This window comes from Eucalyptus grandis, chromosome 1 (assembly GCF_016545825.1).
Source record: "Eucalyptus grandis isolate ANBG69807.140 chromosome 1, ASM1654582v1, whole genome shotgun sequence".
In the NCBI taxonomy this organism is placed as follows: Eukaryota; Viridiplantae; Streptophyta; class Magnoliopsida; order Myrtales; family Myrtaceae; genus Eucalyptus; species Eucalyptus grandis.
The window spans coordinates 48,768,278-48,792,328 of record NC_052612.1 but is presented as its reverse complement, the minus strand read 5'-3'; the positions used below and the strand labels follow the sequence as shown (position 1 = coordinate 48,792,328).

The 24,051-nt window shown below is 40.6% G+C and overlaps 4 protein-coding genes across 4 annotated transcripts; 3 read left to right on the top strand and 1 right to left on the bottom strand.

Moving 5' to 3' along the window:
- Window positions 1-8,129: 8,129 nt before the first annotated feature.
- On the top strand, window positions 8,130-9,661 carry LOC104448379 (putative septum site-determining protein minD homolog, chloroplastic). The gene has a single exon (XM_010062179.3). It carries the CDS (start codon window positions 8,248-8,250, stop codon window positions 9,229-9,231), a length of 984 nt encoding a protein of 327 aa, XP_010060481.1. The 5' UTR covers window positions 8,130-8,247; the 3' UTR covers window positions 9,232-9,661.
- A 3,309-nt stretch (window positions 9,662-12,970) lies between these two features.
- LOC104415382 (probable polygalacturonase) lies at window positions 12,971-15,333 on the top strand. The gene is made up of 5 exons (XM_010026675.3): window positions 12,971-13,285; window positions 13,777-13,897; window positions 14,036-14,210; window positions 14,320-14,390; window positions 14,614-15,333. Exons 1-5 carry the CDS (start codon window positions 12,971-12,973, stop codon window positions 15,318-15,320), a joined length of 1,389 nt encoding a protein of 462 aa, XP_010024977.3. The 3' UTR covers window positions 15,321-15,333.
- A 3,154-nt stretch (window positions 15,334-18,487) lies between these two features.
- On the top strand, window positions 18,488-21,025 carry LOC104415373 (probable polygalacturonase). The gene is made up of 5 exons (XM_010026664.3): window positions 18,488-18,821; window positions 19,259-19,379; window positions 19,521-19,695; window positions 19,804-19,874; window positions 20,099-21,025. The coding sequence occupies exons 1-5, from the start codon at window positions 18,504-18,506 to the stop codon at window positions 20,788-20,790; spliced, it is 1,377 nt and encodes a 458-aa protein (XP_010024966.1). The 5' UTR covers window positions 18,488-18,503; the 3' UTR covers window positions 20,791-21,025.
- Window positions 21,026-21,217: 192 nt separating this feature from the next.
- Window positions 21,218-23,687, bottom strand: LOC104448372 (probable serine/threonine-protein kinase At1g01540). Its single transcript, XM_010062167.3, has 6 exons — window positions 22,736-23,687; window positions 22,395-22,496; window positions 22,193-22,315; window positions 21,960-22,121; window positions 21,770-21,863; window positions 21,218-21,673 (listed from the first exon to the last, which is right to left on the bottom strand). The coding sequence occupies exons 1-6, from the start codon at window positions 23,257-23,259 to the stop codon at window positions 21,443-21,445; spliced, it is 1,236 nt and encodes a 411-aa protein (XP_010060469.2). The 5' UTR covers window positions 23,260-23,687; the 3' UTR covers window positions 21,218-21,442.
- Window positions 23,688-24,051: the final 364 nt, after the last annotated feature.

Genomic DNA, 24,051 nt, shown 5'->3' with positions numbered 1-24,051 from the left:
TGGAAAGTTATATGTCAATAATGGAGCTTAAGGAACAACAAGCGATTCAACAACATGTATCGGTTGCGTCATAAATGATGTCTTGCATTTGACTATGATATTTTTTCTATAGAAATTAGATCCATACAAAAAAGTGAGAGAACAAATAATTAGGGGTGAGCATCGGTCTAGGGTTAACTCAGGACCAACCCTAGATCAGCCCAACCTTGCCGGTCTTAGTCTGGTTCCTAGGGAGATTGGGTCGGTCATTGGTTCTAAGATTCTTGGACCAGCACTGTGCAGGTTGGTCATTGGTTATGAAAGTTCAGGGTTGGTTCAACCTGGACCAACATTGACTATACATACATACATACATACATACATACATACATACATACATACATATATATATTATTTATAATTTTTTTATATAGAGAAAACCTTAAAATAAACGGTATTAATTGAAAGTGATACTATAAACACCTAGATGGGGTGAATAGATGTAAAAATAGCTTTTGCGAAATGCAGTAAAAATACTTTACTTTAAAATTGAGTCTGATGAACAACAGACTTTGAAGAAAACTTCAGAAATTATTTAAAAGCGCAGAAAGATATCACAGTAAATAAAGTAAAGGAGTTCAGGGAAGAGAAAATGAATACAAGATTTATAGTGGTTCGGCTTAAATTAAGCCTACGTCCACTCTCCACGTTGATAGCCTTCTGGCTAGTTTTCTCTATGAATCGAAAAAGAGTGTTATAGTCTTATGATCTCGACTTCTCAGTGAAGAGATTCCACTGCTCTCACAAAGTCACTCTCTAGAGTTTCTCTCTTCTTTGAATACAAGTTTGAGCATTGTAGGAGGAATAATAAGTAAGTTGGAATATTCAGACTTTGGAATTCTTCTTTCATGCACTACTTCGAATGATTTGAAAAACCTCCTTAAATACTCCCCCATGCCTTCTCAACCGTTGGCATTTTCTAGAGAAATTCTTCCAATTAACCCGTTGGACAGAATCAACTAAGGAGATCTCGAGCCGTTTGAAGATTGAGATGAAAGTCTGATGATCCTGGTCACCCATAAAATCAGGATTTAGGGCCCTGTTTGGTTCAACATTCCCAAGGGGCTTTCAGCCCTGAAAGTCCATTGGGAAAAAATTTAGGTGTTTTGTTCAGCATTTGGAGGTGTTCTTGGCCAAATGCTAACCTTTGAAATGCAAATCCACCTCTACTATTCATCCATTGACTTCCTTCTTCTTTTTAAACCGATCATCTTCCCCACACCCCAACCGTCGTTGATCGGCGACGGAGTTTCATCGGATTTTATTTTTATATTTAAAAATAATAATAATAACTCTTTGCATATGTTGGGTTCGTCTTTTTTTTTTTTTTTTTTTTTTTGTCATTTTTATCTTTTGACAATCAATAGCCCAACTTTTTATCGATACACTAGAATAATCATTAATTAACGAAGATAATTAATACTACAATAATTAAAAAAAAATTATTCAAAGTTGAAAGTAAACCTAAAAGAACCCTAGGCCAAAAGTTGAGCTTTACATCTAATCTATAATCAAATTCTTTTAATATAATTTTTAAATAAATTTACTAATATATATCTTTTACATTACTCTCAACATGAAAATGTAAAATGTTATATAGTCATTGTTTCTTTTTTGCAATTTTAAAAATATTAAAACTAAAAAACTTAATTTGGTTATACTAAAGGGCTTTTCAAATATATGTTTACCAAATAGTCTTGCATTTCCCTAAAGCACTTTTCAGTTATAGTTTACCAAACAGTTTAGCATTTCGGAAAACCCCTTTACTTCAAAGGTATTTGCATTCTCCCAAAGGTATTTTTCCAAAACCGAACCAAACGGGCCTTAGGTTTCCATAAGTAAATTATTTCCAAATAAAATTGCCTTCTAAAATGATATTATCGTTCTTGATTGATTTCGATAATAATATCCAAAGAATGTAAGTAAGATTTCCATCCAGAAAGCCATATATATAATGTTTGTATTGAAGCCTTGAAGGAAGAAAAATAATCTTGAGTCTGATTATATCTTTGTTCTTCACTTGCATTCAGTCTAGGTCTTCGTCAGAATGGGGCAGACTTTTGATGTAAGAAGGACTTTGAGAGAATTACATAGAAGTCTCGTATTCTTCAGAATAAAACTAGAAAAGTTTTGTCAACTTCAAAACTTAACAGGAGTTTTCTCCAACATCAACAACATTAAACAACTATTTAGTGAGGAGTTTAAGTAATTTTATATTATTCTTTAATAATTTAGATTTTTATGTCTTTTACGGCATCAATAGTCATAATTTACGAAAGAGGAAAATGTTTTTGTGAGGAGTCTTCACAGTATTCAAAATGGCATAAACAGCTCCTTACGGCATCTTCCTCCATCACTCGTTCTTTTCTGTCTTATTTGTCATCTTAGATTTCAATTTGCCAAAATCGAAATAAACAACTTTTCCGCTTACCACTCGACACTTGCCTAGCTCATTTTGGGTTACTCATGCCACTCGCTGCTCGATACTCGCTTGGTTTGTTGCTCCCCACTCGACACTCGATGTTTACTCTGTTCGACGTTCACCACATTTGATCTTTACCGCTTACTTTTCTTAGCTAACCTTACTCGTCATCGAATCCATTGGGTCGGTCCAATCATCGATTGCCCTTTTAAGAAATACAAAAAATAAAATAAAAAATTATTAGTTGGTCCCGGGTTGACATTAGAACCGAATCGAATCCATTGGGTCGGTCCGGTCCTTAATCATTTTTTCAAGGAGTACAACAAATGAAAATAAAAAATTATTAGTTGGTCCTGGGTTGACCTTAAAACCGAATCGAACCCACTAAGTCGATCCGGTCCTCGATCCTAAGCTCAATAGGGTCGGTCCTTGGTCCCAAAAATTAAGGATCAATACTGTGCGAATTAGACCTAGGGTTAGAAAGTGGACCGGCCCAACCTGGATCATTCTCACCCCTACAAATAATATCTTTCAAGATATGGCGCGAGATTGTGACTTTATTTGAATTTGTCGATCGTTATAAGAGGCAAGCTGAAAAAATGCACAATTTTAAAGTTGTTGTTAATTTTGAGTATACTTGAAAAAACCCATAATTATGATTGAAAATAGTGAAATTTTGAAACATGTTGCAAATGTGTACACTCATGTCATTTGTAGGGATTTTCTAAGCTAAGTTCTTGCATGCTTTGTCTGTGTATGTTTTTAAATCGGAAACTGATGGGCTATTGCACACTTATATTATGGCAACCGAAAGTAGTGAAAGGAAGTATGTTATTTGTCTTAGTCCAAGTGATTTAACAATTACACACGGTTGTAAGTTATTTGAAATGTGAGGATGGTTGTAGGCATAATTTATACATTTTAACACATGTTGATAATATTAAAAACATTCATTCACAATACATTACGAAGAGGTAGACAAAAACTACAAAATAATGGACTTATTGTGATGTTGGACAAAGCTCTCATGCTACAATAAAGTCAAAAACATTGTGTTTGAAGAAGTTGGTAATAATGTACAAAGCCAATGCTATATCACTTGCTAAATGACAAAGATTTGGTAAATTGGCAAGTTTGGATTTTTATTTAAGACAAACTTTGTTGGGGAAATACCTTATGATGTTTTGAAGATGACAAAATATATTAAAGGCTACTAACGTATTTAATTATTGAGTAACAGACTACGCAGATGATAGAACATGTAAATGATATTGTCAAAGTCTATACTTGAAAGAACCAGAAGACAGACTCTATGATTTGTCAAAGTCTATATTGGAAGAACCAAAAGACGGACTTTATGTTGAAACTGAACTTATTCAGACTGTATCCAGACCTTAAAGCCAAATCTGTTCAAAAGCAGAATATGTTCAGATTTACGTCCAGATTGTAAAGTCTATTGCACTCAAACTCAGATTGTAAAGTTTATTGCTCTCAGACTTTACATCCAGAACGAGACAGAACGTAACACAAGCCCTAAATGTATAACATCTAGTGATCTGGTTTGGATTCTACATCAAAATTGATTTGATTGACTCAATCTAATTGATTGACAACTAGAACTTGAAGACAAGAACTTTCTATACGAATGAGCTTTACTTATGGAAACCAAGATTCTGTTTATATGAGCGATCGGAATCAATTTAGGATTCTACTTTTATCACTCAACGGCTACCAAATCTTTTAGATACAAATTTGTCCAATGAGTAGATTGAAAGACGATCCTCTAAGATACCGTACAATAGCTAGTTTGGAAGTGGATGGGTATTTAAGGAGATTAAGGATTGATGAGTAAGTAAGAGATTGGGCGTAGAATTTATAATTTCAAAGTCTGAGCAACCTTCGATCATACACTTGTCTTTAGTGAGCTTAAACATTTGTGATCGTGAGAGAAATACTAAAAGAGTGACTTAGTGAGATAATGTGATCTACTACTAAGTGTTTGCACTCAAAATTGTAATATTTTGTTGATTGTATAGTGGAATCCAACTAGAAGGCTATTAGCGTGGAAGAGTGGACGTATACTTGATCTAAGCCGAACCACTATAAAATCTGTGTTCTTATTCTCTTCCCTGAACTCCTTTATTTTGTTTGTAATTCTATTTAACTGCTAAACTCTGAATTCGCTCAAAGTCTGTTGTTCTTCAGACTCAGTTTCAAAGTCTGTTATTCTTCAAACTTAGATTTAAAAGAAAAATATTTCTATTGTTCTTTGCGAAAATTTTTCTTCACACCTATTTTGTAGCATCCCAAAAATTTCATGACAATTTCTGAATGCATTACGACCTATAAAAAAGTGAATGGTTGTGTCGTTGAAGTATGTTGTGGCCTCTAGACCGAAAAATTGTAATAGATTAAAGCCGAGCACCTTAATGGAAAGATATCTTATGTTCTTGGGTTATCAAAGTTGGTACTATAGGATAATTTGATAATGAGAATTTTGTTATTGGTTATGGATTTGATTTGATTTATTTATTTATTTATTTATGTTGCAAGCTTTATGGCCAAGTGAATAAGTGTAATTAGGTAATTATATGATGGGTAATTAGGTGATGATTAAAAAGGGAAAAAATTAGAGAAGTTTGGGTTGAATTTTTTGCTCAAGACCAGCCCCACCATTTGGCCCTCTTGGCCTGGCCTGCAGAGCCCAAAGGAAAGGGCTGCCGCTCGACCGGCCCAAGGAGCCCAATGGGCTGTCAACTGAAGGGGAGAGGCCGGCCCAACTAGGCCCAACCAGGCCCAACCTCTTGCATGGCAATTACCAAGTGTCATCTTGCATGCAAAGTGATGATTACATGCTAATCATGAGAGGGAAGAAAAGAAGAAGGGGCGGATTGATCAAGGGAGGGGGAGGCGTCGCACGAGAGAAAGAGAAAGAGAGAGAGAAAGTGACCATCTGAGAGAAAGAAAGGAAGAGAGAAAGGGAGAGAGCGAGCGAGCGAGAGAAGAAGGGGAAGAGGGAGGCCGTTCGCCGCCGATCGTCGCTACCGTCAAGCCGCCGAGTCTCGCCTTGCCCTGCCGTTTTTACTTTTTGTGTTGCACTCGGATTAGGCAAGTAGTCCAAAAACCTACCCTTTGCTTGCTATGATATGTGTTGTAAGGGATGATAAACTTTGGTTGTAGTAGAAGTGAAGAAATTCGAAGCTCTAGGGAAAAACATGATAGCCTTGCATTCTGTTTTCTAGAAAGGCAGTGCGACCTTTGTTAAATTTGTGAGCTGCATGCGACTTTTCAGTTGGAATTTCATTTCGACTTCTTAATGAAATTTGTAGAGAACTTTTTATTTCAGAAGAAATGAACAAGTATAGACCGGTGAAACTATTTTTTTTTTTGAAGAAGTCAGATATGGAAATCGTAATACTGATCTAGTGTGATTCTATGAATTTTATAAAATTCTCCGGTTGAAATTTGATCTCGTGTTCTGAATGAAAGTTGAAGATGACATGTTAAGGAATAACATACTAAAATTTTAGAGAAAATGGATGAGTTTAAGTTGGTGAAACAATCTATATCCAAAACGGTTAGAACTAGAATTCGGTGCCGAGGGTTTTCGACGGTTATGGTTATTATAGTTTTTAATCTATCCCAAATATGGTTTTGAGTTCTTCATGAAATATTTACTTCTGGATTTATTCTATAACATATAAAAATTTCAGAATTTTTGGAGCTGATTTAGGATTTTTACCGAATTTGTGAATGAAACTATGTATGGCAATATTCCGAAATTATAAAGACTGTGATGCGTGGACTGTACTGATTTGTATGATGTTCTTTTGATATGGTGTTCTTCACAGAATATTTTCCTCTAGATCTTGTACATAACATGTTGAATTTTCATAATTTATTAAGGTTGTTTACTAATTTTTCAAGAATTATGACCAAAGGAGTGCAATATGTTTTTATTCTAAAATTTGATGCATTTTCAAAAATAAATGAAATTTCTCCATGTGATATAATGTCTTGAGTGGTTGATTATGCTGCATATGTAGTGCCATATGGAATGTTATATGACATTAAAGCTGGTTGAGACCTTTGATATTGTTGCATCAAATGCTATATTGAAATTGAGATAAATATGTGAATATAAATTGAGATAATAACAAGACCGTCGGAGGTGTGAGCCGACGATGCCTCGGGAGTTTCGAGATGCCCGAAATGTGTGTGCCGGATGCCCGGAGTGTGTGTGCCGGATGTCCTCGAGAGTTTCGAGTTGCCCGGAGGTGTGTGCCGGAAGCCTCGAAGGTGTGTGCCGGGGGATACCTCGTGATGCTAGTTGGGGACGAGATGCACGGAGTGTGTGTGCCGTAGGTTCCTCGCGATGCCAGGTTGGATGCGAGCGATAAATTGTGAGATGCAAACATTGGTCCCTGGAAAGAAAAATGATGTGATCTAATTGAAAGATAAAGATCAAGAATTGAATCATGCGCATGGATGTATGCTTGATAACATAGATGATATGAATCATAGTATATCTTTGGCTGCTCGATGATACATGTATAAGTGCATGTGATATATGCATGGCTGCAAGGTGAGGTGTGCTTGAATGCATGAATGATATGTGATTTATTCATGATATCTTGATTGTTCTGTTTGATGCATTGTGTAGTTTGATGGATTTTTACTGTCGATTGGTTGTACTCATCTCTTTTGGAGATTAACATTTCAAATTAGAGAGATGTCTCTTTCACCAGTTGTGTGTGGTACCTTCTATGACATACCTACTAACGTTGAGGTGGAGTGCACAGAGCATTCCTGTATTAATATACCTAGTCTGGAGTATGTCCGAGTCCGTGTCCTAGTGATGTACGATGTGGGTTCCACTGATGGCCCTATTATCCAAGAGTTTTTGTCCATTCACGTTTGACGCAATGGGGTGATGCTAGGGATGCTACCGCCGCCGCCGCCCAATGTACCGGGCTGGGTGTGATGGCTCGTATGACTAGTGGGAGCTGACGTTTTCTTTTTAGGGATAGCCAACACTTGTCGATGGAGGGATGTACATGTTCGATACAGGGTCAAGTTCTCTTTTGAATTATAGCCAAGTATAGTTAAAAATCTTGGCCTTTTTGTTGTATCGACCGAGATGTCCATCGTGAAAATATAAATAAAAGTGACTCGGTTTTGTCTTTTCTTTTGGTGCGTAGTTGGTCTGCATTGCATTATTGTTATTAGGGTGAGAGAGGGTGAGACTCGTTTATATTTCCGCTGATGAGCTACGCTGGAAAATATATATATATACAAGGGGAAAAGAATTTTATTGATCAACCCCATGAACTATGGTTTCACTTTAATTAAAAAGCTTCAAGGACTAGCTTGTAGTAGGATAAGGTACTTGACCCTATCAGATCGAGGGTTCGTAAAAGGGTGCTACATATTCACCCATCTAGTTGTTCGTACTAGCACTTTCAAACTTGATTAATGAAAGCCTCTGTTTGAGATAATAGCTACTCTGGACCTTCTTTTGAAAAAAAAAAAAAAAAAAAAAGCTCTTCACCTATTTAGTTGAAAATTTTCCTTTTTTTTTTTTTTTTTATGTTATTGTTTTTCGGTTAAAAAAAATGAAAATTACAAATCCTTCCTTCAAGAGAGAAAAAGAAAAATATCGCTGCCCGCTGAACATTCACTCTGCTCCGTCCGCACTCGGTCGCTCGGTCGCTCGCTCCCTGCTCAGCTTTGCTCCTCCTTCATCCTCTCTCTCTCTCTCTCTCTCTCTCTCTCACTACAAAGCAATGCTTTCTCTGCAACCCTCCTCCGCCGCCGCGCCGCCCAATCTCTCCTCCACCTCAAAGCTCTCGTCTTTCTTCAATCCCGTCAAAACCCTTAAACCCCTCCGTCCCAATCACCCCCCGCCGATCCAGTCCGTCCTCCAGTGGAACCGGAAGCCCCAGCTGGCCGGCGAGACCCCCCGCGTCGTCGTCATCACCTCCGGCAAGGGCGGCGTCGGCAAGACCACCACCACCGCCAACGTCGGCCTCTCCCTCGCCCGCCTCGGCTTCTCCGTCGTCGCCATCGACGCCGACGTCGGCCTCCGCAACCTCGACCTCCTCCTCGGCCTCGAGAACCGCGTCAACTACACCGTGGTCGAGGTACTTAATGGGGACTGTAGGCTCGATCAGGCTCTGGTTAGGGATAAGCGCTGGTCTAATTTCGAGTTGCTGTGTATTTCGAAGCCGAGGTCGAAGCTGCCGATTGGGTTCGGTGGGAAGGCATTGGTCTGGCTTGTTGATGCGTTGAAATCTAGGCAAGAAGGGTCTCCTGATTTTATAATCATTGATTGTCCTGCCGGCATTGATGCCGGGTTCATCACCGCGATAACCCCGGCCAATGAGGCCGTGTTGGTGACGACTCCCGACATAACGAGCTTGAGAGATGCGGATAGGGTCACCGGGTTGTTGGAGTGCGACGGGATCAGGGATATAAAGATGATTGTGAACAGGGTCAGGACTGACATGATAAAGGGGGAGGATATGATGTCGGTTCTCGATGTTCAGGAGATGCTGGGTTTGGCTTTGTTGGGGGTGATACCGGAGGATTCTGAAGTGCTTAGGAGTACGAATCGAGGGTATCCTCTTGTTTTGAACAAGCCGCCTACATTGGCAGGTTTGGCTTTCGAGCAGGCTGCTTGGAGACTTGTTGAGCAGGATAGTATGAAGGCTGTGATGGTGGAGGAGGAGCCGAAGAAGCGCGGGTTTTTCTCCCTCTTTGGAGGCTGAAGTTAAGGTGTTGATAGAGTTCATGATGTTTTAGATTTATGTTGAAAGAATTCTGGTGGGCTCAGAGTTGCAACGTTTTGAAGTACAAGTATCTGCTTGTGGATTGAAGGCTACCAGTTACTCGTCCAAGAGTAGAAAAAATTGTCAAGCTGTGTATAATTTGGGTCAGTGTGTCTATCCCTTCTGAGTTAATGATTTTTGAGTTGGGATCTGAGGTGATGATTTTTGTGTTGGGAGATCCTTTCTTTTCACTTGTTAGCTAGATGACTAGGGCCTGTTCTTTTATTGGTGTTCAAATGGCTTTTCTTCTTTAGCCCTGTTGGTTCGGTAGGTACACTTTGCTGTGACTTAATTAGGAGTTGCCTGGATAATCGCATACTTGTGGATCAAGTTGAATTTATTGCATTAACTTGAGGTACTTTCTTGTGTATGCTTCAGTTTAGCCTTCCCCTCCCTTCGAAACCTGCACAAACTCACACAAATGCACAAAAGAAACTCGTATAGGTGAAATATTCATTTCTTGTCAGCAAAACATTTCATCTTCTCATCCTATAATTGATCAACTTGCTTCCGACGAGCAAGTAGGTGACGTGAAAGGTCATTTGTGGACCTGAAACTGGCTATCATCCACAAAGAATGGGTGGTTCATCCATTAGGACTGGCAAGCTACTGTGATATTTCATATCCTGAAGTCGGAGGAGTTGGAGGCAACATTTGTTTTTATTTTTAGGTTGGTATTCGTGAATATGCTTATCTTAGGCAGACTTGTGTGTGCTCATCATATCTCTCACTTAGTGATATAGATGTTTTTCGTGGTTTAACAGTTCCTTTGTTTGTCTTTGTGACACTCGCAAATTATACCCAGACTGTGAACTGCATGACCACTGGAGCATCATTATCTTTTTCACCCGAGTCGTTTGTGCCTTTTCTGCTAGCTTGTAGACCTATCAAACGAGTGAATTGGGTTCAATCGGCAATGATGTGACCCAAATTGGTCAGTTCAATCCGTTTTGACCCATTTTCATAAAATACAAATCTAGTGACTCATACCCGACTCAATTCATATTTGGTCCAACCCACATTGTTAAAATGCTCATGTATTTAACCAATTCTAAACCCAAACTAAGGTGAGAGCTCGGAGTGGGGGAGCATGAGATCGAAGGCGACAAAGTAAAAAGAGTCATAGAGATGTATTGAGTCTTGGGTCTACGGAAGTTGCAAACCCATTAATACTCATATTGCTTTGAGCCTTACCATTCTAAATCATTTGTGACTCATTTATTGAATATGACTAATCTATTTATTAATCTAGACCATCAAATATGGATTAAGAAAAAGTTTTATGATCAATTTTGACAAATGTAGACATAAGTTAGATATGGTAAACGTCTGTGTAGTGCTACATCATTGTCGAATGAGGATCGATGGGTTAGACAATGCCAAAGCAACATCGAGGTCTATGTAATTATGCTCAAAAGATTGCTTAATGGTTTAAGATACGCAAAGGCATGTTATCTAGGGGTGGCATGTTATCTAGGGGTGAGCATCGGTCTAGGTTCGACCTTGGATCGACCCTGGATTGGCCCATCTCTATTGGTCCTAATTCGATTCCTAGGGAGACTGGATTGATTTTTGGTCTTAGAATTCCTGAACTAGCACTGTGCGAGTTGGTCCTTAGTCCTGAGAGTCTTGGGTCGGTCCAACCCGAACCAACCTTAACTATATATATATTAATAACTTTTTTATATAGAGAAAACCTTAAATTAAATAGTGTCAACAACATTAAATAGTTTTTTAGTGAAGAGTTCAAGTAATTTTACATTATTATTTAATAACTTAGATTTTTAATGTCACGAATGAGGAAAATGTTTTTGTGAGGAGTCCTCACAGCATCCAAAAATGCATAAACACTCCTTATGGCATTATTCTTTAGTATTCGTTATCTTGTCTTATTTATCTTTTTAGTCTTCAAGTTACTAAAATCGAAAGAAATAATTTCTCCGCTTGCCACTTGACACTCACCTCGCTTGCTTTGGGTCATTTGTGTCACTCGTTGCTCGATACTCGTTTGGCTTATTGCTTCTCGCTCGACATTTGATGCTCATTTTGTTCGATGCTCACCCCACTTGACTCTCATTACTTGACTTTCTTAGCTGACCTCGCTCATCATTAAACTCATTGGATCGGTACGATTCTCGGTTATCATTTCAAAAAGTACAAAAAATGAAATAAAAAATTATTGGTTGGTCTTGGGTTGACCTGGAAATCTGATCGAACCCATTAGGTTAGTCCAGTTCTCAATTGCTTTTTTAAGGAGTACAAAAAAATGAAATAAAAAAGTATCTGTTAGTTTCAAGTTGACCCTAGAATCAGATCGAACCCATTGGGTTTGGTCCGATCCTCGATCACAAGCTCAATAAGGTCGGTCATTGGTCTAAAATATTGAGGACCAACATTGTGTGAATTGATCCTAGGGTTTGGGGGTGGACCAGCTCAACTCGAACCATGCTTACTCCTATTATCAAATGGATGGAACTATTGATTATCTCGATCGATTGTTGGAACTAAGAGGTATGACAGTGGTCGTCTCTCCAATTCCGATCGCTAAAGAGAAAATTAAGAATAAGTTTCGCCGTATCCTTGTCTTGCCGCGACCTCCTCAGCCTAAATCTTTGCCTCCATAGCCGCCGTATCCTTGTCTTGCCGCGACCTCCTCAGCCTAAATCTTTGCCTCCATAGCCAGTGTCGACGCTATTTATATCTTATGATGAATAATGAGCTCAAAGATGAGATAACTGGATGACATTTCTCTCGTTTTTTTTTTATGCTTTTGTAAAAAAAAAAAATAGTAGACTTCATAACAGGCTCAGTCGTGTTTATTTTATTAAAAATTTCATGATAAAAGAAAATATTTATCATAGAAATCACTTTCTAGTACACCGATTCTTTTTCATTTGCTTTGTGGTTTTTTTTTTTTTTTTTTTTGGTCAAACATTTGCTTTGTGGTTAAGGGAGTGTTTTCCTCCTTACTTGAAGAAGTTATTTTTTCCCAATCTAAACTTGTTGTTTTTGGTTGAAGGAAAATAATTTTATATAAATCGTTCAGTTTTATGTCGTTCGAACACCAAAAAGTCAGAAATTTTTTTTCCTGAAATAGTTTTCCTTCGAGCAAATTCCCACGTGCGAATAGGTGCAATAGAAGATAGTGCTTGGATAAAACGGTGTCACCTTCCTATGAAAAGAAAAAGGTGAGTTATAAAGCAATTGATCTAAGTCCTAGAAATACTTCGACAGGAAAATCCGAGGTTTCCATTTTCTCGGTATCTACGGAGCCGGAGGTCGATCTTTACTTCCATGTCCGGACACGTTTAGACCGTTACACTTGATTACTGACCAAAAGAACAAATTAAGAGAATCTGAACATATCCGATTTAATGATCCTGGAGAGAAGATGCAAAGCCAGATTTGATTCCATAACAATAACCAAGAACTTAAATGCATATCCATTTATAACTTCGAAAACCATCTTCATTCCCCCGCATCGTGATGTTGACGACGATGCAGCTCTTGATTTCAAAGGTTCATTGCTTCACTCCTTATCCTCTTCGTATTCCCGTCGTTTTTCGTTTCAGGCGATAATCTTCTCGATCCTGCTCGTTTGTGTTTCCTTTTATTTTTCGGCATAAACCATCTTCTGTGTTCTTCCTTTTCTTTTTATCTTGTTTCGAAACAGATGATCATGCGGTTGCCGGTTCTCTTGGCGTTGCTGCTCCTCCTCCTTTCGTCCCTGCTCTCGGTGAGAGGAGGAGAATCCTACGCGGCGATCAGTTGCCGGAAGCACACCAAGTCGCTGGTGGATTTCGGAGGCGTCGGGGATGGGAAGACGTCGAACACGGAGGCGTTCAGGCGGGCGATCGCGAACCTGAGCGGTTACGCCACAGACGGTGGGGCGCAGCTGGTGGTGCCAGCGGGGAAGTGGTTGACGGGGAGTTTTAATCTCACCAGCCACTTCACGCTCTACCTCGACGGAAACGCCACTATTCTCGCATCCCAGGTACATGCCCGCGTGGGTGGTAACGCTTTACAAAGCACAAAAGACAACGTTGTTTGCTTTGCACGGTTTGTCCGTGGAATCACGTCGCCGACCGCAAGGTCTCACGTCCGATTCTTCATGAGTAAGGCCTGAGGATACATAGAGTCCACAGACTAATTCCATCATATCTTTCCTAAAGCAGAGGATCCAAGCTGGAACATATAGAAAAACATGATTCATTTCACGTTTTTGGAAAAAGTCTATTGTTGGATTGGAACATGATAATCAACCAATCAGCCTCTGTTCCATCTGCTTGTGGTGTCTCTTCTTAGATTCAAACAAGAAAAGGGTTTCGTATTCTTAGCTGCTGGTTTTGCTGTTGTAGATTATTAAGCAATTGTACGTAACTCTTCGTCCATGTCTTGTGTCTGTGCACACAATGTACTTTGAATATCAAATGTGCATATGCACCGTGGATAAGCATAGGATATATGCATTATATCATCGTGCAGGATGAATCGGAATGGCCGCAAGTGGCTATCTTGCCGTCGTATGGGAGAGGAAGAGACGCTCCCGGCGGACGGTTCAGCAGTCTAATTTCTGGTACAAATCTCACCGACGTAGTGATCACAGGTATACATATTTAGCCAAGATTTGGCTTTTCTCCCCTTCAGCTTGTTACTGTAAATGTGTTCACATGTAGATAGGTCTAATCAGCTGATTTTGATAGACACTTCTGGTCGAGAACTTTTCTGAATGGTGATTTTGCAGGAAATAACGGTACCATAGACGGACAGGGTGCTTATTGGTGGGACAAGTTCAAGAAAGAAGAACTGAACCTGACTCGACCTTACCTTATCGAATTTTTGTACTCGGATCAGGTCCAGATAGCTTATATTACTTTGGTTGATTCTCCGTCCTGGTTTGTTCATCCAATTTACAGCAGGTTTGCCCGCTTCTATGTCACACTTGGAACTGCGAAAATTTATCTTAAAATGTGTTTGAATCTTTTGTCAGTTTGAGACTGCTACTGAAAATTAAAGTGATGATTGCAGCGACATTTTCGTTCAAGGGGTAACCATCCTCGCACCAATTGATTCGCCGAATACTGATGGAATAAACCCTGGTTAGCCTTCCAGTTTTATGATTCCATAATTAACTGCTATGCTCTTCGTTGCCGCTTACCAAGTGCCAGTTTACAGTAGCTGCTCTTAGACTGAGTACAACTGGGAAATTGTCTTGTTTTCTAATGCAGCTCATGAGTTTCTAGCTTTAGTTTAATTCTTGGTGTTGACCCTTCAGTCTCCATAATATGAGCTAATAAATCGCTTGCTAATTCCGATCCTCAGATTCAAGCAGTAATGTCCGAATTGAGGATAACTACATAGTGTCCGGTGATGACTGCATCGCAATCAAGAGTGGCTGGGACCAGTACGGGATTAAGGTCGGAAAACCGACAGAACACGTGAGCATAAGACGGCTTACTTGCATTTCTCCAGACAGCGCTGCAATAGCTCTGGGCAGCGAGATGTCTGGTGGAATCCAAGACGTTAGAGCCGAGACTATAGTGGCAATCAACACCCAATCAGGTGTCAGAATCAAAACCGCTCCCGGAAGAGGAGGCTATGTCAAGGACATTTTCGTGAAGGGGATGATCATGAAGACCATGAAGTATGCGTTTTGGATGACTGGTAGCTATAATTCCCACCCCGACACTGGGTACGATCCCAAGGCGCTACCTGTGATTCAAGGAATAAATTACAGAGACATGGTGGCTGAAAATGTGACTTATTCAGCTAAGCTTGATGGAATAAAAGGAGATCCTTTTACTGGGATCTGCATCTCGAATGTCCAGATCGAATTGAGCAAAAACCCGAAAAAGCTACAGTGGAACTGCACGGACATAGAGGGAGTTACAAGCAACGTGACTCCTGTGGCTTGTGATCTGTTGCCCAAGAAGGAACCGGCAATAGACTGTCCTTTCCCTACGGAGAAGCTGCCAATTGAGGATGTGTTGTTCAAGATGTGTCCTGTTCCTAAAAACTATGCTCACTAGTGTTTGTCGAGTTTCAAGAGCGATGCTTCACTAGAAACGGCGCAATTGTGCAGTGTCATAAATAATATTTATCTACAGGAAGATTGTAGCAGGATAGTGTGTCTCTTCACCTAGTAATCACCAATAAGAAACAGAACAATGTTCTTTTGGGAGGATGGAATAAGAAGTCTGTCTTCCGCAATGCTCATTTTCTCATTTCAGGATTGGATGAGAACGAAAAAGGCTATAGAGCAAAGAATTAAGAGATTTCAGGATAAAAAAGTACCGCGGAGATAGAAAACTCTATGTAAGCATAATCATTTAAGACCTGAAATCATGTTCGCTCTATCAATCTCTGCATGATCATCGTGTTAATTTGGTGTCATTTTCAGGTACGTGACGGTGTTTTCCCCTTTTGGAATAAGGCAAAGACTTTGATATGATTCAGCAAAACTCATGAATGTTTTCTGCATAAGTACAAGAGGTCACCTTTCGCTGATGCCTTGCTTTTAGATCAAACCGAACCAAATGGGGGCTAGATGAATGAAATAACAGAGAATTTGCAAACGCAAAAACATAATGTTTCGTGGTTAATCTGCAAATAATATAACATCTCTGATTAGCAAATCCCTTGTCTCTAGCATTTGAACTACATCCCCATTCTAGGCCTGTGATTTAAATCCAGATCAACACATATTAGAGCAATCAGAAGAACCCACTTGAGTTACTTTGAAGGGTATTTTAAATTCGACCACATGTACAGTTCTCTGATTTGAAATTATGAACTTCAATGAATCATTCAAATGTGCCTGTCAGCAGATATCAAATTTTAAGTCGATGTATTGTTTGATCTTACCATCTGTCACAGTCGGAGATGTAATTGATTTGCCGTTCCATTGGCCTTACCTGGGGTTCACTTACATCTTCAGGAAGCCTCCCTGTGACTATCTCCATGACAAGTACTCCGAAGCAATAGACATCATAATCTGGTGCTGCATAACTGAGGACTCAAGGAATTTAATTCACTAGATCAAAAACCCATCCTTGATCAGCAAACTGCTTTACCTTGATTGTTCGCTTGACATGTGACTCTGCTCCAGTTATAGAGCTCAGCCAACCCATTATCAGAGATCCTTGGATCCCACTGATGATCGAGCAGTATGTTGCTAAATTTGATATTGCAATGGACAACCTTCGGTTCAGTGTCGCAAGAACTTGCTCCTCAGGATAGCGATTATCAATGACAAGAAATCTAGTTTAAGTTCAGCAAACACACCCTTTCGCCATTCCTCGGATAATATTTATCATTTGACCCCATGTTAGAGGACTGGCCATTCCACTACAGTCATGAAGCCCCTGATAAAGATTGCCATTATCGACATACTCATAGACAAGCAGCCTGACATAATGATGATTTAAAAACATTTCAACGTTCTGTTGAAAGCAATAATTGACAAGCGTGTGCCTAGATGTCACCCGTAATCTCCTTCAGCACAGTACCCGAGCAGCTTCACGAGATTCTTGCGTCTAACATGCGATATCACCTCCACTTCTCGCTTGAATTTCTCTTCTTCCAGACTGAGGGACGACAGAAGCTTTAGTAATAAAAGCCCAGACACCACTTTTTTGCCATTGACCAGCCAAAACGAACTGAGTTCATCCGGACTTTAAATTAGTTGCAGTAGTTACCACCTTACTCATGGTCTTTATAGCATGGCAATGCTCTGAAGCTCTTAATTTTCGATATCCATTTCCGAGGCCTACCATTAACCACCGCATATATTCAATTTAAACTAATTTTTCAGGAGTTCCTAGATGTATCCAGCTACAAAAGTTGTTTAGTAACATCTGCACAGCAATCTATTTACTGCCACTCTTACATTATTCAGCAAAACCCCCAGGTAAACAACTGCATAGTCTCTGCATCCTATCACATTTTCGCCGGCGAGTCCCCCTGTTCTCAAAAGTTTTCAATGTCGGCTGGTCACGTCTTCATTGGCCGGCGAGCACGTGTTGGCTTTGGTGGCACCTTGCGCAGCAATAGCACCATGCACCACGCTATTGCTAGGCATTCAGTATGCGAAAGCAGCGTCTCCATAACTTCTTAACGGTGGAGCCTCCCTCAAAATAGAAGCCTAATATTCTCCGCCACATGTGGTGTAGATAGGCTCATATGCAGTCGATATATATAGATTACACGTAGTAATTCAAGTGGGTTTAGATAAATTTTGGGAAGTACTTTGGGAAGTACTTTGGGAAGTACTAGTCGACATGGTCCAATTGAAAATTGTCGTCGACTTATCCAATTAAAATATAAAAGAAAATTGGCCGAATAGACTCAATTAGACAAAACATGAAAATGTTTGAACTCAACTGATGGGATTAAATCGGTGAAAACGCAATATGTTTAGGACACTTTTTTTTTGGGTGATTTTCCCCTCAGCCAAGCAGCATAATCGTATGTCCATACCCAGAGTTTCCAAATTCGAGCATGGAATTTGGAACGCTAATCTAGGAAAATTTATAGGAGCAATACCAGATGGTGCTTGGATGGAAGGGAGTCGCCTTTCCTATTTTAGGGTGAAAAGAAAACGGCAAGTGAGAGAGCAGTCGCTGTAAAATCTAGCAATAACTTGACTGCACAATCTAAGGTTTCCATGTTCTTCGCATATGCGAAGCAAAGCTTGAATACCTACCCATAAATGGTGTTCCATGCGATCCGTCGTGCAAGAGGTTGGTCTTTACTTCCAGTTCCATATCCACCATACGCTCAGAACGTCACGTCTGATTCCTGACCAAACGACCGGCAGAAGAGAACCTGAACTCGAGACCCCAATCAAGAATCCTGGAGAGAAGATGCAGTCCCAGATATGATTCCATTATGGTAACAAAGAACTTAAATGCATATCCATTTGGAACGTTAAAAAACCATCTTCAATCACTCCCATACCATCATCATCATCATCATCATCATCATCATCATCATCATCATCATCATCCTCATCCTCATCCTGACGATGATGATGCAACCCTTGAGTTCAAAGGTTCATTGCTTCGTTCGTTGTACAATGTCTTCCCGTCTGTTTCTAGTTTCACGCGATAATCTTCTCGATCACTGCTCATTCGTGATTCTTTTTTTTTTTCGTTTGGCCTAAACCATCTTCTGCGTTTTTCCTTTTCTTTGTCTACCTCGTTTCGAAACAGATGACCGTGCGGTTGCCGGGTCGCTCGGCGTTGCTGCTCCTGCTTTTGTCCCTGCTCTCGGCGAGAGGAGGAGAATCCTACCCGGCGATCAATTGCCGGAAGCACGCCGCATCGTTGGTGGATTTTGGAGGCGTCGGGGACGGGAGGACGTCGAACACGGAGGCGTTCAGGCGGGCAGTCGCGAACCTGAGCGAGTACGCGCTGGACGGTGGGGCGCAGCTGGTGGTGCCAGCGGGGAAGTGGTTGACGGGGAGTTTCAATCTCACCAGCCACTTCACGCTCTACCTCGACGGAAACGCCACTATTCTCGCATCCCAGGTACACGCTCGTGTGGGTGGTAACGCTTTACAAAGCACAAAAGACAACGTCGTTCTCTTTGCGTGGTTTATCCGTGGACTCGCTTTGCCGACCGCAAGGTCTCACATCCGATTCTTCATGAGATGGTCTGAGGATAGATCATGTCTGTCGTAAAGCAGAGCATCCAAGCTGGAACATAAAGAAAAACATGATTCATCTCATGTTTTTTGACAAAGTCTACTGTTGGAACATGATAAGTAACGAAAAGCCTCTGTTCCATCTGCTTGTGATGTCTCTTCTTAGATTCAAACACGAAAAGAGTTTCCTATTCTTAACAGCTGGTTTTGCTACTGTAAATTTTTAGGCATTTGTACTTGCGTTTGTCTGTGTCTGTGCACACAATGTACTTTGAATCGGAATGGCCTCAAGTATGGGATGTGTATTATATTGTCGTACAGAATGAATCGGAATGGCCTCAAGTGGCTATCTTGCCGTCATACGGGGCAGGAAGAAACGCTCATGGCAGACGGTTCAGCAGTCTGATCTTCGGTATAAATCTCACTGACGTAGTGATCACAGGTATATATATATTTAGTCAAGATTTGGCTTTCCTCCCCTTCAGCTTGTTACTGTAATTGAGTTCACATATAGGTAAGGTCTCATCATCCGATTTTGATACACATTTCTGGTCGAGAACTTTTCTGAATGATGATTTTGCAGGAAACAACGGTACCATTCACGGACAGGGTGCTTACTGGTGGGACAAGTTCAGGAAAGAAGAGCTGAACTGGACTCTACCTTACCTTATCGAAATCATGTACTCGAATTGGGTCCAGATATCTAATCTTACTTTGGTTGATTCTCCGTCGTGGTTCGTTCATCCAATTTACAGCAGGTTTGCCCGCTTCTATGTCATGCTTGGAACTGTGAAATTAATTTTAAAATGTGTTTTAATCTTTTGTTAGTTTGAGACTGCTATTGACTATTATAGTGATGATTGCAGCAATATTTTGGTTCAAAGGCTAACCATTCTCGCACCAGTTGATTCTCCCAGTACTGATGGAGTAGACCCTGGTTAGCCTTCTGGTTTTATTACTCCATAATTAATTGCTATGTTCTTTCTTGATGCTCATCAAATGCCGGTTTACAGTAGCTGCTCTTAGACGGAGAACAACTTGGAAATTATCTTGTTTCTGAATGCAGCTCATAAGTTCTTAGCTATTAGTTTACTTCTTATCAGTGAACCTTCAGTCTCCTTAATATAAGCTGATTAATCGCGGGTCAATTCCAATTCTCAGATTCATGCACAAACGTCCGGATTGAGGATTGCTATATAGTGTCCGGAGATGACTGCGTCGCAATCAAGAGTGGCTGGAACCAGTACGGGATTGCATTCGGAATGCCGACACAACATGTCATTATAAGACGGATTACGTGCACTTCTCCAAGAGGTGCCGCAATAGCTCTCGGCAGCCAGATGTCTGGTGGAATCCAGGACATAAGAGCCGAGAATGTTGTGCCCATCAACACCCAATCGGGTATCAGAATCAAAACCGCTCCTGGAAGAGGAGGGTATATCAAGGACATTTTCATGAGGTCGATGATCATGAAGACCATGGATTACATGTTTTGGACGAGTGGCGGCTTTAATTTCCACCCCGACCCTGGGTACGATCCCAAGGCGCTACCTGTGATTCAAGGAATAAATTACAGAGACATGGTGGCTGAAAATGTGACTTATTCGGCTAGACTTGAAGGAATAAAAGGAGATCCTTTTACTGGGATCTGCATTTCGAATGTCCATATCGGATTGAGCCCAAAACCAGAAAAAATACAGTGGAACTGCACGGACATAGCAGGAGTTACAAGCAACGTGACTCCTGTGGCTTGTGATCTGTTGCCCGTGAAGGAACCAGCAATAGACTGTCCTTTTCCTAAGGATACGCTGCCAATTGAGGACGTGGAGTTGAAGACGTGTCCAGTTCCTTAAAACTATGTTCACTAGTGTTTGTAGAGTGTTAAGAGCGATGCTTCCAAGAAACTGTGTGCCAATGCGCTGGAATTGCTACAATCTTTAATTTCTTTTTTTTTTTCTGTCTTCCTTTGATCCGCGCAATTGTGCAGTATCATAAATGATATTATCTACCGGAAGATTGTAGCAGGATAATTTCTCTCTTTACCTAGTAATCACCAATAAGAAACAGAACAATGTTCTTTTGGGAGGATGGAACAAGAAGTCTTCGTCTTCCACAATGCTTATTTTCTCATATAAGACTGGATGAGAATGAAAAAAAACTATAGAGCCAAGAACTAAGAGATTTCAGGGTAAGAAAGTACCATGGAGATGGAAAACTTTATCTAAGCTTAATCATTTAAGATCTGAAATCATGTTCGCCCTATCCATCTCTGCATGATCATCGTGTTAATTTGGTGTCATTTCCTGGTACATGATGGTGTTTTCCCCTTTTGGAATAAGGCAAAGACTTTTATATGATCCAGCAAAGCTCTATGAATGTTTTCTGCATAAGGACAAGAAATTGCCTTCTGCCGATGCCTTGCTTCTAGATCAAACCGAACCAAATGGGGGCTACATGATTGAATTAACGGATAATTTGCAAACACAAAAACATAATGTTTCACAGTTAATCTGCGAATGATCTAACATCTCCAATTAGCAAATCCCTCGTCTCTAGCATGTGAACTACATCCCCCATTCTAGGCCTGTGATTTAAATCCGGATCGACGCATCTTAGAGCAATCAGAAGAACGCGCTTGAGTTCCTTTGAAGAAGGCCTTTCGGGTATATTAGAATCAACCACATGTACGGTTCTCTGATTTGCAATCATGAACTTCAACCAATCAATCAAATGTGCCTGTCACAGAAATCAAATTTTAAGTCAGTGCATCCTTTGATCTTACCATCTGTCCCAGTTGGAGACGTAATTGATTTGCAGTTCCATAGGCCTAACCTGGGGTTGACTTTCATCTACAGGAAGCCTCCCTGTTACTATCTCCATAACGAGTACTCCAAAGCAATAGACGTCATAATCTGGTGCTGCATAACTGAGGACCCGAGGAATTTCGGTCAGTCATATGAATAATTGAGTTTCATGAATTCACTAGATCAAAAACCCATCCTTGATCAGTAAACTATTTCACCTCGATTGTTCGCTTGACATGTGACTTGGCTCCGGTTCATAGAGCTCGGCCGACCCCATATCAGAAATTTTTGGATTCCACTGATGATCAAGAAGTATGTTGCTAGATTTGATATTGCAATGGACAACCTTCGGTTCAGCGTCCTCATGAATGTAGGCCAATCTGCAAGAACTTGCTCCTCAAGAGATCGATTATAAATTACATAAAATCGAGTTTAAGTTCAGCAAACGCACCCTTTTGCCATTCCTCGGATAATATTTATCCTTTGACCCCATGTTAGAGGACTGGCCTTCCCACTACAGTCATGAAGCCACTGATGCAGATTGCCATTATCAACATACTCATAGACAAGCACCCTGATATAATGATGATTTAACTCAACATTTCAACATTCTATTGAAAGCAATATTTGACAAGCGTGTACCTAGATGTTACCTGTAATCTCCTTCGGCACAGTATCCAATCAGCTTCACGAGATTCTTGTGTCTAACATGCGATATAACCTCCACTTCTCGCTTGAATTCCTCATCTTCCAGACTGAGGAACCACAGAAGCCTTAGTAACAAAGCCCAATCTCCACAGAATCAAAATGAACGTGTTCATCCGGACTTTAAATCAGTTCCCGCGGTTACTAACTTAATCATGAGGCAACGCTCTGACGCTACTAATTTCCGATATCTATTTCCGAGGCCTACCATTGATCGTCGCATAGATTCAATTTAAGCTAATTTCTCAGGAGTGCCTAGATGTATCCAGCAACAAAAGTTGTTTAGTACCTGCTGCACAGCAATCTCTTCACTGCCACTCTTACATTGTTCAGCAAAACCCCCCGGTAAACAACTGCATGGTCTCCGCATCCAATCACATTTTCGCAGGCAAATCCATTCGTCGCAAATTTAATCTCATCGAGCGCTAACCTCGTCTTCCCCACAACTGATTCCGGATCAGCCACAAGGCTAGTCCGGAACACCCCGCTCTCACGAGCCGGAGCCGCCCTCGACTGATTGAACAGGACGGCTTCCATCTCAACGTCAGAGAGGCGGAACGAAGACAGCAGTCTGTGATCCAACGACGAAGCTCTTGGACCGAAACAACTCTTGGCCGCGGCAGGGTTCGACAGCCGGGAGCGAGGCACGGACGGCTTTCTGCGGTAGCAGCAAATGAAGAGGATGGGAAGCAGGAACAAAACCACGACGGTGGCCGAGAACGCCAGTATTTGAATCCATAACCGGGTTCCGAAGAGCGGCGAGGCGTGGTTCGAGAACTGATCAGCGGAAGAATGAGACGAGTTTGATGGCATGACTTGACTGTGGCTTCAAGAGAGAGAGAGGGAGATGAACAGAGCTTGAAGTTGAAGTAGAGAGACAGATTGAAGTTCAAACGTTGTTAGTTCGTTAATTTGCTTTTCAGCGGCGCGAGATTCTGGTACTTAATAAAATCTTCGTTCCCGATCGTCTCGGAGAAGACCGGTTCTTTTTCCAACGGCCGCTGAGGTGTCGCTGACCTCGGAGACTGTTGTCGTTCAGTGTTCGGTGGTTCATCATCGTACGGGAACGAATTCATAGGACGGAGCTTATCCGTCCTTTTGACAGGACGCGTTCGGTGAACCGAATTGCAGGAGCATCAACGACGGATGCATTAGCAATCCGGAGCCAATATGAAAATATGATAATAATTCGTAGAAAATTCGCGGCGGTTAAGGAGGGCGAACCATTAAGTTTCATATTCAAATAGGACTATGAGGGGGGGCCATGTTTCATATTTGACGGCAATAGCACCATATAACAGATTATTGCTAGGCATTCCGTATGCGAAAACAGGGTCTCCATACATTTTAAACAGTGAAACTCACTTGATTAGGATTATTATCGCAGAAAACCTTAAACTATTATATCTGTGATAAATTTATCTTAAACTAATTTTTTTACCACAAAAAATTCCAAACTGATAATCCGTGATAAATTTATTTCAAACTAATTTTTTAACAACAAAAAATCCTAAACTTATATTTTGTTACAAATTTATCATTCTTTAGTTTTCGTTAAATAAAATTAGTACCACCAAAAATCACAAATTGATATACCTATAATAA